This window comes from Elaeis guineensis, chromosome 13, assembly GCF_000442705.2.
Source record: "Elaeis guineensis isolate ETL-2024a chromosome 13, EG11, whole genome shotgun sequence".
Lineage (NCBI taxonomy): Eukaryota > Viridiplantae > Streptophyta > Magnoliopsida > Arecales > Arecaceae > Elaeis > Elaeis guineensis.
In genome coordinates, this window is record NC_026005.2 from 21,168,066 (window position 1) to 21,188,594 (window position 20,529).

Genomic DNA, 20,529 nt, shown 5'->3' on the forward strand with positions numbered 1-20,529 from the left:
AGACCCTTCATCCGAGGGGGATAGCATTGGCACCAGTCAGTGGGGTGTTGTAGTTTCTTGAGTGAATGGGATTTGAATGATCTGAAGACTACAGAGGGGGAGGGTGGTTGTAAAGGTTGTAGGCTGTGTTGAAGGTAGAGAGGTTGGCTGTATTGTGGTGGGTAGGAGCCCAATGGGAGGGTTGTTGGGAGGCCTTCTCGGATCTCAGGTTAGAGGAGAGGGACGAGGAGTTTCTCTTTTTGAAACACCAATACCTTCTCGCTCTAAAACTCTGGAACCCGGAGAATGGCAGTTCCGAGTGTGAGAGACGGTGATGTTGAGTGGATGAGATCGTCGATGGCAGTGTGAGGTTGTTGGTGAATGTCGGTTGACTCCTCTCTCTAAAATCCCTAAACCTTGCGCCAGAGCTTCTCTCTCTAGAAACCATCCCTAAATCTTCCACGCTCCCACAAAATTTTGCTCTTTCGTTCTGAAGCCTGATCATCCAATAGAAAGAAAATGTTTATATTTGATGCCCTTCCTAGCAGTAAAAGTCGATTTTTTTTTACTTTTACTTTTCTTGCTGTGGGTTTGATTGCTGGATTGAATCTTCCTTACTTGTCACATACATGTTGTGGCTTGTTCTTTGAAGCCTCAAAACATTATAATCAGTAGTTGCTAAATACATGGGTGTGCTGGGTGCTGCTCTTATTGATGAACTACCTCATTGCTAATATTCATTTATATGGCACCAACTGAACTGTGGCTTAATTAATTGCATGGTAGTGCTTCTGAAAATTAGCAACAAAGATCCTCGTCTATGGCGAAAAGAAGGAAGATTACAGCAAGTACTGTCTGAACCTACGGGGATAAATAATGAGGCCGGGTTGACAAGGATTTTCACCTTCCTTCGTGTGAACCCACCGTTGGATGATCCATTAATCGCTTTAAGAGGTGTGCAGATGGATAACAGTGGAGTTCGAAGCATTTTGAGATCTAGGTGGTGGGTGATCCAACGGTTGATTCACGTGAAGGAAGACGATTCCTTCTTTCATATGAAAGGCACACATCCGACCAGGCCCTTGTAAGCAAAACTCATATTCCGTTTGAGCTGTCAGTTATTTTATTTTCTAATTTTTATGGATGTATCTATTTTAGAGTGGTTTTAATCCAATTTATCCAAAAAAAAACTCAAATAATTCGATATGTCTTTCCTCACAATAATTTAAAAGATTTGAGTTTTCAATTTTCAAACATCACTGCAACAAAAATGATTTTTTGTGATAAATTGGTTGTGGCATTTCTTATTATATGTTGTAATTTTTTTTTTACAGTATTTTGATAAAATTATTGCTATCTTTTAATAAATATTTTTTTATAAGTAGTATTTTATCATAAATATCTCTATAAATTTATATTTTACACCATATAATTTGAAGTGTCGAAAATCAGAATTACTGTTATGATATTTAACTAATATACCGATAAATAATATCATAATTTATAAAATTTTAAAAAATTATAGCTAAATCTTAAATTATAAATTTTTATATAGAGCTTATTTAGTCATACTGATCTAATAAAATATGTTATACATATATATTTTTAGCATTGCTTATTTAATAACATAAATGTATGTTAGTAAGTTAAATAAACTATTTTAATATTTTAGTAATAGAAGTTGTAATTTGGTGGTTAGAGTTTATCATTCTATCATGAGATCATTGATTTGAATTCTTCTTTAGTCTAATTCTAGAATATATAATTTATTTTTTGATAATATAAAATAAAAATATTTATCAATATTTTTCTGAAAATACTGATAATTCAAGGATATATAATTTATTTTTTGATAATTTAAAATAAAAAATTTTATAGATGGTTTTTTAGAAATACTCTAAAAATACTGATAATTAATTATCGATACCATCTTAATTTAAAATAAAATTTTTTATCAATATTTTTTTGAAAATGCTGTGAAAATGTTGATAATTCTAGGATATATAATTTATTTTTTGATAATTAAAAATAAAAAAAAATTATTAATATTTTTTAAAAAATATTATAAAAATATTAATAATTAATTACCGACATCATCTTAATATGGTACATAAGAAAATATCATAAAAATATTGATAAAAATATTTGAGAACGAGTATAGCAACTGTCACATCGACATGGACTTTGCTTGTGAAAATGGCATGATAAATGTCCACTCTCCAAAACTCGTGTCCACTCTCCAAAACTCATTAAGAAAGTCTATGTGCATCACATACGATGCAATAAAATTGACGTAGAGTGCACCACCCAACTACATTAGAGCATATAACCATCGCTTTCCAACAAATATTTAATAATGCATTTAATGCCCGTAATTCTACTTTTTCATTTAAAATTTTGAATAACAAAAATGCTCCTTCTGTTCTAAAAAAATTATGATATCCTGTGGCTATATTATGACATCCTGCGATTAAAGTATGACTTCCTGTATATAAGAAGTCATAATTTTTTTCAAAAATCATAAAGAATTAAATATATTTTTATCATTAAAAATTTATAAAAATTTTAAATGACGAAAATAACTCTCTATCGCTTATGATATCTTATGGCCAAATTATGAACAGGAAATCATAATTTGACCGCAGGATATCATAATATGATCACAGGATGTCATAATTTTTTCAGAAGAATAGGAATATTTTTGTCAGTCAAAATTTCAAACAAAAAGATAAAACTACCAACAGCAGATGCGTATAAAAAAATGATAGCTACATGGCTCAATCAAATGAAGTGATGTATTTTTTCTACATCGCATATAGTGTAGGAAGAATTACTCAAACTCACGTTACTATACTGGGGGATAGACAAACATCAACTTCATATGGCCCATGCTCGATGAAGTGAGGAAGTAACGGTCAATGCACTGATGACGAAGTGTTGAATGGCCGAACGAGGTCATCGGCAAAGCTTTCACGAAAGAGAATTTTTATGCACCGCGTGCAGTGCACAAATGCGCACAGCACGTGCGGTGATTGGCTCACGTATGGGCCGGGAAAAAAAAAAAATTTCGTGCCGCTGCCTGGCCCCATGAGCCAATCGCCGCACGTTCCGCACCGTGCATGGTGCACAAAAAATTTCTCTTCACGGAATACCAAAGGAGGGGTTATCAATTTGCATCTGCCCTATGATCACCTAAGAAATATCTTTAGCCAACCATCAGGTAGACCTATGTAGGAGCTACCATAATAGAGGTGAAAAATCCTGGCAACAACCCTCTATTAACAATGATTCCGTCTCAGAAGGCCTGAACAAGATGCCCTAGCTGGCATGTGATCTCAAATCGAAGCTCAAAGTTGATCAAAGATGATACCTTGTAAATCCGCAGCAAGTATAGGCTAAAATTTATGGTAGATTACGTTACTACGGTCTACAGATAGAACCAATAACTAGTAACACCTACCGATGAGGGGCCAATGAGATTACACTGCCCCTCTATCACAGGAGAGGTGAAGAGCATGACTCATCTGAAGTAGTTGCTACAGAGTGACAAAAGTCAGCAATTGCTACTCATCATATTTCCATATTCAGGCTTTCTCAAGAAAGTAGAATTCACCCATGTTTTGGTTGGTTTGAAATCTTTACCAAAAATGAAATTCACCCATATTTGGATCACCATACGCTTGCAGTTCTTAGGCCACGTTTGTGGCTGTCGAGTCGCACGATTTTGTCTCTTAAATTTTAGTCCAAAAAATACTTTTTGAGAGACAAAAAATCTCCTATATCATATAAGACAAAATATCTCTGACTCACAATCGATGTGGGACTAAACTCCACACAATAGAAGATTTTTGTACAATCTCTCTATCCGATGTGTTTCACAGCTATCTCACGTATTTGATTTCCCAACACGACACTCCATTTCTAAGTTAAGCGAGAGCCCGCTGCTACTGAGATAGGCCATGCGGCAGTGATGCAGGCATGCACGATCTGTGGTTTAATTTATCCAATTTACCCAAAAAAAAAAAATCAGACTAAAAAATGTTGACGGTGAACAGAGTCTGGCCTATCATGAATTTTATGGTTAGCAATCAATATACCATTTTTCTAGGAAAAACTCAAGACGGCCAACAAAAACATATTAAGATAGATGGCAAATTCATCAGAATTTATTAATATGATGATCTTGGACAACAATCTACTTCTTTGATTGCTTGAATGTTTTGTTATGATTAAAGGACCTAACAGAACGATCATACAGCCATAGCAGTTTGAGATCGCAGCTCAGGCTGAGATTCTGACGAACATTTGAAATGGTAACATATGTATTAATCGTTAAGCATATGGACACTACCGCAGAGTGGGTACTGAGCATGGGGTTGCATCCTCCGAATGATGGCTCTGCTGGGTCTCTTTTGGTAAAGCTTAAAACATGGTTGGGGAGTAACCCAAGGCCCTTCCTGGAAAATCAGCCAGGCCGCACAAGCTAAATGAATTAACAGCAATCACCAGTCAGGCCGATTACAATTAAGAACATTCCGAATCAAATATAGATCAATCAACGACAATCCGATTGAGGGAGAATCAGGGACAAAAGATCGGTCTCAGATCCTACCGTATCCAAGGTGCAGCACTATGACGAGAGACAGGAAGGGCGAACCCGTAGACACTAAGTGCCACTCACCAGCCAGATGATATGTTTTGCTTTGTCAACGGCTTGTCCCAGCACAATGGGACAAAAAAAAATGGCAATAAATGACAATCTTGCAACAAAGGGAAATCTTCAAGCAAGCCGTCAAAAAAACGAGTGCAAATGAAACAACACATTAGAGAAAACCACCAACAAGAACGCAAGATTTGCTGCCACTGAAGTCCACTACCAGGGTCAGTGCCTTGTCAGCCTTGACCCACATGCTTTGAAAGATGTAATCACCATACATCGGAGACAAATAACTGACGGCACCGTGCATAAGAACCTCGCCAACCTGGATAGTTGGAAAACGTTGCACCTCATTCAATAACGTAGTTCCAAACAGAGAACGAATGAATGGAGAGACTTATGGTGTGAAAACAACCAGCATGTCCGTAGGACTTCTAGTCCTAAATTATGACCACACCTAACGGCAGGTCGTCCATTTAAGACTTCATCTACAGGGCCCTCAAATTGCCTGGAATGGTAAGAGGAACATGGACCCCAGCACTCAATTAAAAATCCCATTCCATGTTCCAGATCGATGGAATAAGACAGTACATTCTCCATGCAATTTAATTACAAGGAAAGGAACGCAGTGAACCAACACTCACAAGCATTACATTTCGTTCACATACAAAACTTTTTCTGTCGAAGGAAACATCTAAGAAAATATTTTAACAGTGAATTCTCCATTTCTTTATTATTCTAAACGGAGGAATAAAAAACCATGCCCTTGCCTCCGTTTTGGCTAATTTAGTTTTCTACCTTCATGCTTTCCATCACCAAGTCCTCCCACACATGTTTTCATATTTCAGCAAACTTACCAAGATAACCTCAGAAGATGATAGTAATGCTTTGCTGTATAATCTGATAGTATTTGCACATACGATGGGAATGATAACAGAGTATAATAGCTGTCAATTGCATCACAGGTCTGTCAAGAAAAGAGTGTAACAAGGCCACCATAACAAGTCCCATTCTTTCTAAACAAGCATAATAAGCCATTTCTAACCACCCAAATATAACCACATACCACCAAGAAGTTTAGAGAAAGGCAAGCTGAAGTCTCTGTAGTCTACCATGCATAGGAACAATGTACGAAAATACAATAACCCATTCGGGTCCACAGCACCAATGTGCAGGCATCCTAAAGAGAGCAGTAGTCTTTGACCAATTGACATAACCAACATAAAGGATAACAAAGACTCTAAAGCTAAATAGGTTAGATCCATATATCTATAAAAAGGTGGAGCTAAAAAGGGGTACCAGCAGCAGGTCCGTTCAGCATCTTGTTGACCTTCTTGAGGAGGCCCTGCATCTCACCAACTAAGTTATCTCTTGCCTCTGGCTTCAACCCATCAGAACATCCTGTTTCTTTCACTGAGGTGGAAGAACCAGCCAAAGAAGAAATCATCCTCTCAAGGCTCTTCCTTATGTAAGGAAGTGGAGGCTTTGGAACAGGAATAGGTGATGATGGTGGAGAGCTTATCGCAGGTAGATAGCGGAGGCGGTAAGTAGCATATGGGGGCCCAAAAACTCCAGTCTTGTCTAAACTATTAAAGGCCTTTTCTGCATCGGTGCTTTTCACAAACACCACCCGAGCACTGCCAGTTTCTTGGAGCAACTCGGTCTCAGACTCAATCAAGACCCCGTACTTGCTAAAAGTGGAGATAAGGTCATCCCTGGATGGCAGTGTGATGCCCGGAGCAAAATTCATATGAAGAGCTGCTGGATTCCCATGGTTATTTCCATCCTTCTTCCTCCTCTTCTGGCCAGATTTACCTTCATTCGGACCATTAGCAATTGCACGATCCAAATCGAGAACATGCAAAGTATTAGGTGCATTTCTGCTTTTTCTCCTCCTCTGCCCAGACTTACCTACTTGAGAGCGACCACTAAGTTCATGACCCAATTCCACTGGAGATTTTCCATTAGCAACTCCCTTTCTCCTAACCATCTTCTGCCCCAATTTAGCTGCTTCTGAAGGGCTGAGAGGCTCCTGAGACAAATTCACCATGCTTTCACCATTAGCGCCGTCCTTGCCTTTTCTGAATCTCCGTGACAGTTTACCTTCCACTGGAACATCTACAATCTGGGGTTCCAAATTAACCAGAGGTTCAGCAGCAGCAGCAGCAGCATCCTTCCTCGCCCTTCTCTTCCTTCCCACCTTACCTTCTTTAGAGTGATTCACGGAATCAGGACCCAAAACTATTCGAGTTTCTCCACTAGGCCCATCTTTCTTCTGCTTCCTCTTCCCCTCAGATTTCCCAACTTCAGGCCTGTGCACTGTAGGAGTTTTTCCATTTATGCCACAAGATTCAGTCAGGTGCTTTTGGTAAGATTCACAGTCAGAGCCACTAGAGTACATACAGCTTCTATATATTGCAAAGAAGCCCCTGATTGTCTTGGCCAAGCGATTCCATTTCAGGTGAAGCGGATTGACTGCTGTGCAGAGGAACTCCACAAGAATCTCATGCACCGAAGTGCTATCAACCTGGAATGAAGGACTCATCTTATCCTCTTCCTTCTGAACTGTGTCACAGTTGCATTTCAAAATTGTCTGGGACTTGGGTGACAAAGGCCCCGAGGAATCGATACTTGTCCTTGGTGTCTTCATCTCCGCACTCCTAGGTGAGGCCACATACTTCGTATACCCACTCAAATAAGTGTAGGGAGGTGACAAATACTTGCTCTTCTTCCGTTCCCGTCTACCCGAGCCACCCTCTTCTTCAGCCTTGACTCCAATATTCTCCATCTCTGAACCTTTCTCATTCTCAGTCTTCTTTTTCCGCTTCCCCGAGTCCACTTTCTCTTTCACCTTCTCCTCTACCTTCTCGTCCTCACCATCACTAACCTCAACAGCATCCAAATCCATCTCGGCGATGAGTTTCGCCATGCTTCTCTTCTTCCTGTTCCTGAACAACTTCTCCGCCGATATCTTTGGCCCTTTCACAACACTGCTCCCAGTGATCCAATACTCCTCCTCCTCCTTGCTGTCAGCCAAGTCCCCTGGTGGGACATCAAGATCAATCTTGTCCACCAGGTCCATTATCCCCCGGCGACGGTGGTACCCGGCCGAACCATTGCTCCACCCCTTCCCAAAGGCCAAGACCCAACTCCTTAGCATCGCGCCTTCCAGTATATCAACCACCGAAACATCACACGCCACATCACGGAGATGCTCAAGGAACTCCAAAGGCGCGAAATTTGCTACCGGAGCCCTCCCGACCTGGCCTCTCGCACTCGCTGGCCGGACCTCCGGGGGCACGCAGTGGCAAGTGAGCTCGAGCTCGAGGCACCGCCCAATCTCCCCCACGACGTCCTCCACCGCGCTGACAAAGCTCCTGGAGCTGCTCTGCTTCACCATCTGCTGGAACTCCAGCACGAACGGCCGCAGCTGCGCCGGGTGGCACCAGGCAAAGGTGTCGTCCCCGAAGTAGGCCACGAGCACCGACCGGTCCCTCCGGTGGGCCCTCTTGGCGTGATCCGACGCTCGAGAGGGGTCGTACACCTGGCCCGGCCACCATGGATGGCTCTTGATCTTCCCCCACACGAAATCACCGACGGCGAAGGAGTGCAGCTCCTCCCTCTCGCCGGCCTCCAGCGTCAACCCCGACCCTAGGGTTTTAGCTTCCGCCCCCGGCGCCGGAGCTAGGGGTTCTTCCTCCAGCGAAAACCCTAGTTCCGAAACCCTAGGTCCCCCGAGGGGTTCTAGGGTTTGGGTTTCGGAGGGCTTCTTGGAGGAGTTGTCGCGTAGGGTTTCAGTGGCTTCCAGGGTTTCCATTTTGGGATTTCCTCTTGTTTTTTTATGATGGACAAGGACTGAAACGAACGAAAGGGCAAAAAAAGGAAAAAAAAAAAATTAAAGGAGAGAAAGAAGGACTGTACCGGGGAGAAGAGAGAGAGGTCAGTGGAGGACTTAAGAGTGAAAGAAGAATCAGGGACGGCAGGTAAAAGTAAAACAGAGAAGGAAAGGAGAGGGCGAAGGGAAAGAGTACCTGGAAACGAAGGCTTATTTGGAATATTTCTTAGAAGCACCGGAGCGAGCGAGCGAGCGACCGACCGACCGAGAGAAGGAGAAGAAGCAAGAAAGGAAAGGAAGAGGAGAAAAAATCAGAGGAGATGAGAGAGGGCAGGACGTGGGTTGTATCTTTCGCGCTAAACAAGGATTCACCTTCCTTCGCGCGAAATTACCGTTGGATCGCGCAATTGCCGCTTCGCGAGCTGTGCAGGCCCAAGAATGAAGAGCTCAGATTACATTCAGATCTGTGCATGGATATATCTAACGGTCGATGCCTTGAAAGAAGATCGATCATTCGTTCGCTAATCTGATACAATCCGAACCTGAGAGGGCAAGGCTCGGACAACGTGTGCGTCGGACGGACGGCCATTAAGACGTTGCCTCCACGTTGGCACCAAAGAATTAACCTGGATTTAGAAATAGGAGATCGAACAGTAATTAGCTATTTGAACCAGTCCTCTTCTACCACGTTCCAAGATGATCAGCTTGCCCTGAAATATTTTGCAGCATTTGCACTATATTGCTGTTCTGTATCCGATAGCTGATCTACACCCTTTCGTACGGAAAAATAATAGTGGCTTTGAACAATCCCACTAAAAAGCCGTGTATAACAACAATTATGGGTTGAGCCTTGCAGTTTATTAGGTTCAGCTAAACTACCCTGTCGCTTTTCATGCCCACATGGCACGATTGGATTGGCTTGGTCCATGAGGAGCTGATCAAATCGTAATATGCCACAATAGAACAAGGCATTGGTGTGACTTCTTAGGGTCGATGAAAATATCGAAAAGCTTATGCGGTGTCATACGAAATTGTTAATCATGGCATGGCACTACGTTTGGATGAGAATTTGACAACATGATTTTTTTTTTTTTTTGAGATAAAATGATAACATGATTTTTGATGATTTTTCTTTGTGAAGGAATCTTCGAGGTGGTGGTCTATCTATAGCTATGATTTTCGAACTTGTCATCGATGATTATGCATAATTAAAGAAATTAGGTTTCTATCAAAAAACATAAAATAAAAGTTAGGTTCGGTTCATTAATCCTCTCAACTTCAATGTAATGCTAGCTTGACCACTTACAAGCATATACCAGGTTCCACCATGCTCTTTTTGTCCAATTAGTGTCTTTTTTTTTTGGTGGGAATCCAAATACCTGTTTAGTACGTGGAAACTAACCGGCTTCCAATGAGCAAAAATCGAATTTAAATTAATCAAATCGATAAAATTGAACTAAACTACAGGTTTGGATTGATTTAAAATTTTATTCGATTTGATTTGGTTGATTTTTGATATATAAAAAATAGATTTATATTAGTTCAAATTTATCAGTAAATAAAATTATTTTCAAATCGAATCGGATTGGTTTTAATAAAATAACGTCATTTTGATTAGAGTATTTTTATGTTGGAGTATTAATATATTAGAAAATAATTCTGGATTTATGATGTTGTTTATCAATTTAGTTTTGTATTTATTAGCCATAAAACAGAAGTAACTTACTTACTAAATTTTTTTTTTTTTTTTTGTAATATGTTGGAGATCTTTATTTTAATTTTTAATAATAATATTTATTTAAAAATTTTATTTTATTGAGTGATAATATCTTATATCAATTTAAATTATTTTACTTGATAAATTTTTTTGATGATACTCTTATGTGAAAAAAATAAATCTTCATGAATCATAAAAAAAAAATAATAATAATAATATAAATCGATAAATCAGATCAAGTCTGACCGTTTAAATTATGTTGATTTACTTTTAATTTTTTATTGATTTAATTTGATTTTTAAAAATATTAAATTATTTAAAATGGATTCGATTTAGATTTGAGCATGAAACCAATCCGAATCAGATCATGCTCACCCCTACTTCCGGTTACTTCTGGCATTGAATAGAGGAGCGCACGGCAAAGCTTCCAGAGCTGAGACGAGAGAGACGCACTCCACGTCTTAAATTTTGGGAAAGGAGCAAAGGCTGCATTTATTAGAAGAGTTTTTTTTGGTAAACATTAGAAGAGTTGATGTGTAACTCAGGCAAATACGTAACTAGTAAGCACAAAAGAAGTGCATTTGTCCAAAAAAACAGAGAAGGGAAGTTTATGCATGATTTTTCTTTGTATAATTTCAGAACAAATTTCAGAACAAAAGGATATGGTTGAGTGCAGACCTGAATATGTAGTCCCTTGTGAACTGTGGATGCTAGTGCTCTGGACGACATTAACTTTGATCTACTTAAATGATTTCTACATAATGAGTACAAATTGGGAAAACAACTTTAAACGTATATACAATGCTGTGTCACTCCCACATGTTACAGTCAATCCAGCAACATCATGCTCCACTCCAGGTGAGCATAGAAATACCAGTTTAATCAGATTACATGCACAACATGATTTCGATCAAACAAATATTGTTTTGTAAACTTCATTCAGTTGGATGGATACAGTTTGAGATTTTTGGACCCAAAATCTGAGATGCAGGTTTGGTTTTCTTTTTTTTTTTGTGTGTGGTCTATGATCAAACCCAAATAATGCCATATCTCAATATCGAACGTTTATTTTACTTTTGATGTATTAATTAATATGGCAATGATTAGATTAATCTGATATCTTACCGTGCTGGCTGATACTGAACTGTTATGACTTTTTATGGTGGAAAAGCTCCTATTCAAATCTGTTTGCAAGGGAAGAGACAAAAGAGACTCGATTTTTTGGATGGGCACCTAAACCAACACAAGCCTCTCGGTTGTCCCTTCTCTGATCCACATTAAGAAAACAAAAAAGGCCAATGCTGTTCAAAGAAAAGATTCGATGGGCAAAACTTGTAGGACATGTGCTTTGCAGGGAAATAACGACTCCATAAAGTCAATACTTGTCTTGGATTTCATTTAAATAAAAGTAATGTCCTTGCATTAAAGATAATCAGGGATATGTTAACAATGGAATCTACAACAGTTTTTAAAATTACTGGGGTCGATAGATATGATCATTTGTGCAAGTACTACATGAATGTGCGATGGGGTGTATGACATAGACTTGGTTTTCCAATCATTTCCTAGATGTGAATTGTGATGGCAGACAGAGACCATTAATTATATTTTGCATCAATTTGCTGAAAAAACTCATGCCATTCTTAAGCATATTAAATATTGGTAGCACTAGACTGCACTTATTAACATTTGTCATAATATCATGCTTATCAAAGAGAACTACATAGTGAATAAAAGAACAAAAATAAGTGAAGTTTGGATTTTTTTTTTTTTTCTTCTTTTTTGGTCCAAACATGACATTATATATAAATGTCAAATGCATGTCTTGAATGCTTACTATTAAAACCTCTTAGTGTAATCTATAATATGCTAGTGATAGTGCCCGAAATTTTATTTCCATATCACACAAAAAAGCATGGATGCTCAGTTTTATAAGTCCTATCTTTTTATTGACTTTTAGCTTTAAGAATGCTTCCACTACAGATTGGTGGGTATTCTTTTCTTTATCTTAATATCTATAAAATTCTTTACTTTGGGCACTTGTATGGTAGTCCATGCGCAATGGGACCACTGCACTTTATGCCCGGGCATTTTTGTAGCCTGTACATATGTCTTGCGATGCTGTCATATATTATGTACAAACTCATCTCATTTATCCAAACTTAAAAGAAATATCCATTGTAATAACTCTAATATTTTCAATTGTATTTAGCTGGCTATTTCTGCATACAAAGAAATATGGTTCTCTGTCTACCACCAAATTCTAGTGGATAAAAAGACTATTCACATTAGTCATGTGAAACCATTTAGTTTTTTCATGCCTCATGCCGTTATAATGATACGCAATCACCAGAATGCCAAAATGCATAGAAATACGAGTGATATGTGCCTAGAAGGTAATATTGACACCAGATCTTTCAATGAAGTATTAATTTAAGAATGATACCTGTAAGTTTGATTGTCCTCATTATGTACTACAAGATATCTTGCTACAATTAATAATGAATCTTTTAAAAGGAAATTATAAATAAATAGAAATAAAATTTAAAAAAAAAATCTTGAAAAAGGCTATTGAAGCAAATCTGCATTTATTCATGCCTTCTTAGTAAAGCAAAGTAGAGCTTTTAGAAACAATGCAAGCTATGCTTGGAGTGCAGCAGCATCAGACCAATAGCAACCTCCAAAGTTGAAATAAGTACCCACCATATCCATTCGCTTATCAGCCGAAGGAAGAGAGCAGGCAAGCGAGAAAAGAGAAAGCTTGCCGAGATGGGGAGAGCCTTCGTCTACGTGATACTAGGTGGAGGAGTCGCTGCTGGCTATGCTGCGCTCGAGTTTGTCCGACGTGGAATCTCCAATGGCAAGCTCTGCATTATCTCTGAGGAATCTGTCAGTGTCTTCTCATCCCTTATCTTCCCAATTCAGTTCTTTTTCTTATTGCCTCAGCTGTTCAACCCTTGGAATTTCTTTACTTTGATATCTTAGTTGGGTTTCTATTTGTTTTTAATCTATTAGACGGTGATTCTACCAATAAAATCGGAGTTTTCATCTGTTATTTGGAATTTGGCAAACTGAATTGCTTAAAAATTCGATGATCATTTGTTGCTCGGTAGCCTCCTTTGTTCCTTAGTATTCTAGCAAGATGACCTGATATATCTCCTAATTTAAGAAGAATCAGATGAAGTGATAGAAGGCCAAATTGATGTAGAAGTTAAGATCCATCTCCTTAAAGGATTTTAGCTTTTTCGACTTTGACATCTATTTTAGAAAAATGAGTCATATTAGAACCAGAAAAGAAATCCGCTTAAATTATCCAAGGATAAATCTCATTATTATAAATAAAGGCTATGTATATTAGTTCTGATTATTAATGAAAGAAAAGGGAATATAAACCCTATTTTTTCAAATTTTCTATCTTTTTCTAAATTTTTTTGAACGATTCAAGTTAAATGGATCGAGGAAATTCTTCTTTCTTCCTGATTGGACCAGTATAATTAAATGATATAACTGAATAACCCCAAAAAGCTTAAGCTGATATGGAAAGAGTCAAGAATGTATATCGAGAAACACTCCCCACACGTGTAGTCTCGACCATGCATGTGGAGGGATGACTAGGTCAAGTCAGATCATATTCAGGATAACATATAACTAGGATGATTAAGTACTATAGTGGAGGGTTTTCGAACTCACCTGACTCCAACAAAACTAAGCTCAGGTACTATGTTAATTAACTAGTTGATCCTAAAAACTTAAGCTGATTGGGAAAGGATCAAAAATATTTGTCAGGCTTAACCACAAATATATAGAATGATAAACTGACCGTGTATTTGAATGAGCTAAATGCATCGGTTGACACTATCATGTTATCAATGTAGGAGAACCTTAGAAGCACCAAATAATGATGTTAGATTTCTGAATCTAATTCTGGGACTTCAATCATAACTAAACAAACGTGTTTCACTTAAACTTCAACCATGATGACTATATAACAAGCTTTAAAACAGTGTGACTTTTCTGCCCGTTTAACTGTTAGCATTCCTTTTGATCGCAGGGGAAACTTCCTTTTGCAGCAGCTTGGTTCCTGATTTTATTTCTGAACTCCATGCCTGTCTGAGTCTCTATGGTCTTCTGCTCCATCCTTCTCTTCAGAAGGATGACTTTACCTTGTTTCTCTGTTTTTTGCTGTTTTTTTGAAGCATATGTTTCATCTTGTATCTTGTACATTCTCTTATCTAACATACCTCCTGTAATTACTTTATTATCAATAAGATTGCTCGTGACTAATGGGTTAACTGCCTGTTAGTCTCCAATTTCATCAAAAATAAAAACTGTTAGCATTCCATTTGCTGTTGACATGGGATTTTCTTGATTAAATTTTGTGTTGATTGCAGGTTGCACCTTATGAACGACCTGCACTGAGCAAAGGATTTTTACTTCCAGAAGGTATCGATTCAGCACCTGTTCACTGTTAATGAAATTAATATGCTCATAAAACATAGATAACCGAATTTATTTCCCCATATCAAATTTGCATGCTTCTCATCCACCGTATTGAGCATACTCTCTAGCTTCTTTCCCTACACAAGTACACATCATCATCAATGTCTTCATCTTAAATTTCTCTTCACCTTATCTTGTTACACTTCTATTTGGTTTCATCTAGTGATGATCATAGCTTAAAAATTAGTGAGCCAATTCTGAACTTCACCAACTCAAGTTGGAGTCTGCCTCTGACTTGAAACCTGCAGCAATTTATTTGAGACACAGCTGATTTGTGGAGCTCAGAAGCTCGGTCATGTTACAAATCAACTCAAGTGGCTAGGCTGAGTCTTGACCCTGTTGTTGTCGTCCAGCATTTTGTAATTCTATATCCTCAATATGGTTCTCTTTTCAACTTTTGCATAAAGTCTTTAAGTCAATTTGATGCTTTGAATGAAGATTTGTTTTACCTAAAAATTGAACTGTGGTGGTGGCGACATTCTTATCCTATCTGCCTCCCAAGGCATAACTTAATGTTTCAAATGCCACGCAGCATTTTTTAGCATCCAAAAGCCTGTCTTGTTTTCCTATTGACTGATAACATGAACTGAACTCCTCATGTTCACATTTCTTATATGGTAGAGTCTATTTTTAATGCCAAAGTTTATACAACATAATATTATCTTCGTACTTCTTTGTCTGCATACTTGGCCTTGACAATGTATTATCATTACCTGCAGATCCTGCACGCCTTCCATCATTTCATACTTGTGTAGGTGTCAATGAGGAGAGGTTGACACCAGAATGGTATAGGGAGCATGGTAAAGATTTCTTGGTTTCTCCTAGATCTTCAGTTCCAGATGTTGTTTCTTTCATTTGTCATTATTTTCAATAATGATTTTTTTCGTGTACTTTAATTTCTTAGCATGCAAATCAACTTGGCAAACAGAAAATAACCTGCAGAATATACTCATGACTGAAATAACATTTTTGACAATATATTAGTATGTTTGAGGAATATCAATAGTGCTGTATCATGTTCATGGTTTGAGTGATATATAAATGTAGCATATACTGATATAAACATCCAAATCTTTAAGTTATAAAATTAGGGTGTTAGGACCTGAAGCAGACTCTCTTTGTTTTACTTTATGTTACAGCAATAGGCACTTGATTTAGTGAATTGGTCTTCTTGCATGATGATCTTTGAATTCAAGGTTAAAACCTGAATCAGCACTGTTCACCACCTTTTGTTTTAGCAGAACTGAATCAATTTCATTTCGGTCCTTCTCACTGTTCTCTAGGTTCAGTAGCAGTTCTTTACCATGAATGGAGTTATTATAGAATTCTAAATTTGGGTGCATTTTTGCTGTAGAGTCAGAGGAAGGGGTGTCTGTAAGATATGTTGTTACTGGTCATGTAATTGTGTACATTTCCTATATATGTATATGGATTGGAGGTGGGGGATACAGTGCAGTTTGGTTGGGATGCAGTGGCTAGAACAAGCATTGTCTTTTTGGTTCTATTCGCTTTGGAAATCCATGGATAAATGGCTTCCTCCTATGCCACATAATATATGCACGGATTGGCTTGCCTTTCTTGTCTTCTTACTCCTGATTGTCCACCTATATTGCCGACTTTTGGTCGAAAACTACACTTGTTTAAATTTAAGCTATAAAATGTCCTGTAGTGGTTAAAAGTTAGGACACACCAATCAGTAATTGTAGGGTCAGCAAAGCATCACATCATTACTATTTACTTTATCCTACACATCAAGCAGAATTTATTTTGAAGGGTTCTGATAAACTTAAGGTTTCACAATTTGTATCAACCATGGAATTATACTCCATACACATATTTGAAGGTAAAAAAGGGTTATTACCAAAGTGCCCAAAATGTTTATCTAAACAAACTAGGGATTAAAAGCAGGTGCCTTACCATGCCGGTCATGGGATGACGCGGCATAAATAATAATACTGTTTCGTGCCAAGTCATCCTGTTCATATGCCAAGCTGTGGCCAACAAAATGGGTTGATGCCAGCCTCCATGAGTCCATGTCTCTGGGTGCTGGACCACCACAAACTGGCATGACTGATCTGGACTGGCAGAGACTGTTGAGCATGGCACCAATGTACTATTTTACTATTCCCTTACCTCTCTGGCGTACTTCACAGCATTGGGTCTGCACTAGTATGCCACTATTCCTTTTTCCTCCACCCAATTTGAGCTTACACTTGCTGACTCTTGCACATCAATGCTTTTGCTTTTTTTGCTATGACTCTCCAGAAACTATACCTGCTAACTCATAATGTTTATAAATAGTATGATATCACTTTTTCATTAGTAGGAGCTTCTAAATGCAAGTTGTGGCCTTGCTTTTCTAGGCATTGAACTTGTTCTTGGAACTAAGGTAAAATCTGCTGACGTGAGACGGAAGACATTGCTTACAGCAACTGGAGAGACTATCAGTTACAAGATTCTCATCATTGCAACAGGTGCTCGGGTATTTAATCTAATTCCTTTCTTGTATAATCAAATTCTTATGAGTTATAATTCTACGAGAGACTTTAAAAGAATTTAAACTTTTAAGCAAATGCAAGTGTTACCTTGTAGCCTTTAAAGCTCGAAGAATTTGGAGTGATGGGATCTGATGCTGAAAATATCTGTTATTTACGCAATTTGGCTGATGCAAGTAGGCTGGTGGATGTAATGCGCTCTTGTACTGAGGGAAATGCTGTTGTCGTTGGTGGTGGCTACATTGGCATGGAATGCACGGCAGCATTGGTAAAAAATCGAATAAAAGTAACCTGGGTCTTCCCTGGGAAACATTGCAGTGAGTATTTTGTTTTCTGCCATATTTTTATTATAAATGCAGTTTAGCAATCGCCCTTATAGAAATATATCCTTCGCAATTCCAAGTGCATTACATAATCTGATTAGAATCCTGGATGTGTTTACAGTGGAACGTGTATTTACACCGAAGATCGCTGCGTTCTATGAAGAATATTACAAGAAAATGGGAGTTCATTTCATAAAAGGAACAGTGGTGACATCATTTGAAAATGACTCAGGGGGGAAGGTGATATCTTGTTCTATTAATCATTTCAGCTGCAGTTTGTTAAATTTTATACTTTCAAGAATGTTGGTGTATCTGGATCCTGTAGCAAACCACCTGATGAATGCTGAACAACATCCAACACCGCACTAGCCAGAAAATCTTAGTGCGATGATGGTCAAACATGGTTTATTGAAAACCATCATAAAATGAAATTTTGCTGGACCGGAACCTGGATCCAAATGTTAGCCAAAGAATCAAAACTTAGGTCACTGTGGGCTTGACACAAAGCTGAATGCCATGCAGATGTACAGCCTATAGCCTATATGAAATGACAATAGAAAAAGGTAATTTCCAATTAAATCTCGACACATATTGGATATATATCGAGATGCGATTATTCTTGACACAATATGAGAAACATCAGTGAATGCAGAACTTGCTTACAATATTTAGATTGAGGATTCTAGGAGGTCTGAAGCTGCATATTCTTTACTTACAAATAGGCATGCATATGATCTTATATATGCAGACAGTTAGTTAGCTACAAGCTTCCTGGACTTCACTTCTGTGTGAGCAATAATATGCATCATAATAGCACAGCTTACAACATTATTAAGCAAAATATTGTCTTCTTCTTTCTTTTTTCCCCCCTCAAAGAAGGGATGCTTAGTTTTATCATGAGAAACTGGAACTATTACGTTGAAAACTTTTTAGTCCAATATGATGGCAGTTGATTTTATTTTATGTTGTCTTGGAGGTTTTATACTTGAAATTTTCCTTTTAACTGAAAGTTCCCTTTCCCACTATAAAAGAGGAAATAGTTTGTCAAGTGTGGGCATTTTCTTTTTAACTGCTCTCACAAGCAGTAATATTTATCTGATTGCCCTGCTACAGGTGACAGCAGTGATTCTTAAAGATGGCAGACGTCTTCCTGCTGACATGGCTGTGGTCGGCATCGGTATCCGTGCAAACAGCAGTCTGTTTGAAGGTCAACTGAAAATGGAGAAAGGTGGGATTAAGGTGAACGGACGAATGCAAACCAGCAACAGCTCTGTGTTTGCCGTTGGTGATGTTGCCGCATTCCCCATCAAACTCTTTGGCAACGATGTCCGTCGACTCGAGCATGTTGACTCTGCGCGAAAGACTGCGAGGCATGCAGTGGCTGCAATCATGGCGCCTTGCAAAACTGGTGACCTTGACTATCTCCCATTCTTCTACTCCAGAGTCTTCACACTCTCTTGGCAGTTCTATGGAGATAACGTCGGCGAAGTCGTCCACTTTGGTGATTTTTCTACCGGGGGCTTTGGTGCATATTGGATCGACAAAGGCCGGATGATGGGAGCTTTCCTTGAGAGTGGAAGCAAAGAAGAGTATGAGGCAATAGCAAAGGCTGTTAAGCTCAAGGCGACAGTCAAAGACATGGCCAAGCTTGAAGGAGAAGGCCTTGAATTTGCTTTCAAGGTAAGCGAGCAGACAATGCCGGAGAGTCTAGAATGGCTGACAACGTATGGATGGCATGCCTCGGCTGGTGTTGCTGTAGCTCTGTCAATTGCTGCGTTTGCTTACTGGTGCGAGAGGTGGCGCGAGGTATGATGACAATGAGAAAAAGGAATTATGGAAAGAGTGGGTGCAGCATCCATGGTAATGTATTAGGTCCAACACCAGTAGTTTGAAGGTGGAAAGAAGCTTTGTTGCAGCGTGGTGAAAGCTTCTCATTTCTCAAAAGAGCAGGCATGAGTTGAGACCCTTGTAGTCACGATGCATCTTACAATGAACATCTTGTGTACCACACTCTGTATGTGTGTGTGATCAAATGGGCTGGACCTGGGCTCAGTTAGCAACAAATTTCCATAGGGCCGGCCCATATAATGTGGAGGTTTGCTCATGGTCTAGCCCATTTGCATCCCGGAAGGTGGTAGAGCGTGTGGTTTTCCTTTTGGATTTTGCTTTTTTTCTTTTCTTTTTCAAAAAAAAAAAAAAAAAAACTCAGGACATGGAAAGGTTTTTACCTAAATAATACTTATTTTAAAAAAATTATAAAAATAATATTTTTTTCAATATATTTATCAAAATACTGTCCAAAATAAAATCATCCTATGATATAACGACTTTATATGCAGATTCACCATCTTTCATGCCATGTAGATTGTAGAATCAGCAATCAAAAATCCACTCTATGGTAGGGTGACTGATAGAGTCTCCTATCATAAGGTGACTCATACAATCGTCCTACCAAAGGGCGACTTGGGTGGCTTTACCAACTACACTTCACTAACCCTTCCGATTAAATTCCTCCCTCCTCTCTCCCTGTCACTTAGAAAAAAAAAAAAAAAAAAAGCTAAACCCTCCCCTCTTCCCCTAATTGATTCTCGATCCCTATCGCCCCTCCTCACGCCCCCCCCCCAACTTCCCACTCGATCCCCGATGCAAGAAACCCCTCTCCCTCTCTCTCTCTTGGTCCCCGACGCGAGAACCCCCTTCCCTCTCCCTCTCAATCCCCAGTGCGAAAAACCCCCCTCCCTCTCCCTCTCGATCCCCAACGGCCCTCCTCCTCTCGGCCCGCCTCCCTCCTCCCCGATGTACCGTCGCCCCTCCCTCCTCTCAACGGTCTTCGGTGCCCCTCCCCGCCCCACCATCAACTAATAAATAATGTTAATTTATAAATAAATTATCAAAATAATTTTTTACTCGATTGTCTGTTTTTAAAAATTTTGCATTGCATAGAACTATAAATCCATCTTTTGATTAATGTATATATGCTATAGCATCTATACATTTATATATTTTTATATAAATAGGAGAAT

At 38.8% G+C, this 20,529-nt stretch overlaps 2 protein-coding genes across 3 annotated transcripts; one reads left to right on the top strand and one right to left on the bottom strand.

Moving 5' to 3' along the window:
• Positions 1-5,712: 5,712 nt before the first annotated feature.
• On the bottom strand, positions 5,713-8,819 carry LOC105056271 (uncharacterized). 2 transcript variants are annotated; one of them, XM_010938408.3, is made up of 2 exons: positions 8,668-8,819; positions 5,713-8,491 (listed from the first exon to the last, which is right to left on the bottom strand). In XM_010938408.3, exon 2 carries the CDS (start codon positions 8,451-8,453, stop codon positions 5,922-5,924), a length of 2,532 nt encoding a protein of 843 aa, XP_010936710.1. In that variant the 5' UTR covers positions 8,454-8,491; positions 8,668-8,819; the 3' UTR covers positions 5,713-5,921. The 2 variants fall into 2 exon arrangements, with proteins under 2 accessions (XP_010936710.1, XP_010936711.1); XM_010938409.3 differs by having other exon boundaries at positions 5,713-8,551; positions 8,668-8,766.
• A 4,009-nt stretch (positions 8,820-12,828) lies between these two features.
• On the top strand, positions 12,829-19,646 carry LOC105056270 (monodehydroascorbate reductase 2, peroxisomal-like). Its single transcript, XM_010938407.4, has 7 exons — positions 12,829-13,077; positions 14,580-14,631; positions 15,408-15,488; positions 17,052-17,170; positions 17,281-17,500; positions 17,628-17,746; positions 18,620-19,646. The coding sequence occupies exons 1-7, from the start codon at positions 12,958-12,960 to the stop codon at positions 19,316-19,318; spliced, it is 1,410 nt and encodes a 469-aa protein (XP_010936709.1). The 5' UTR covers positions 12,829-12,957; the 3' UTR covers positions 19,319-19,646.
• Positions 19,647-20,529: the final 883 nt, after the last annotated feature.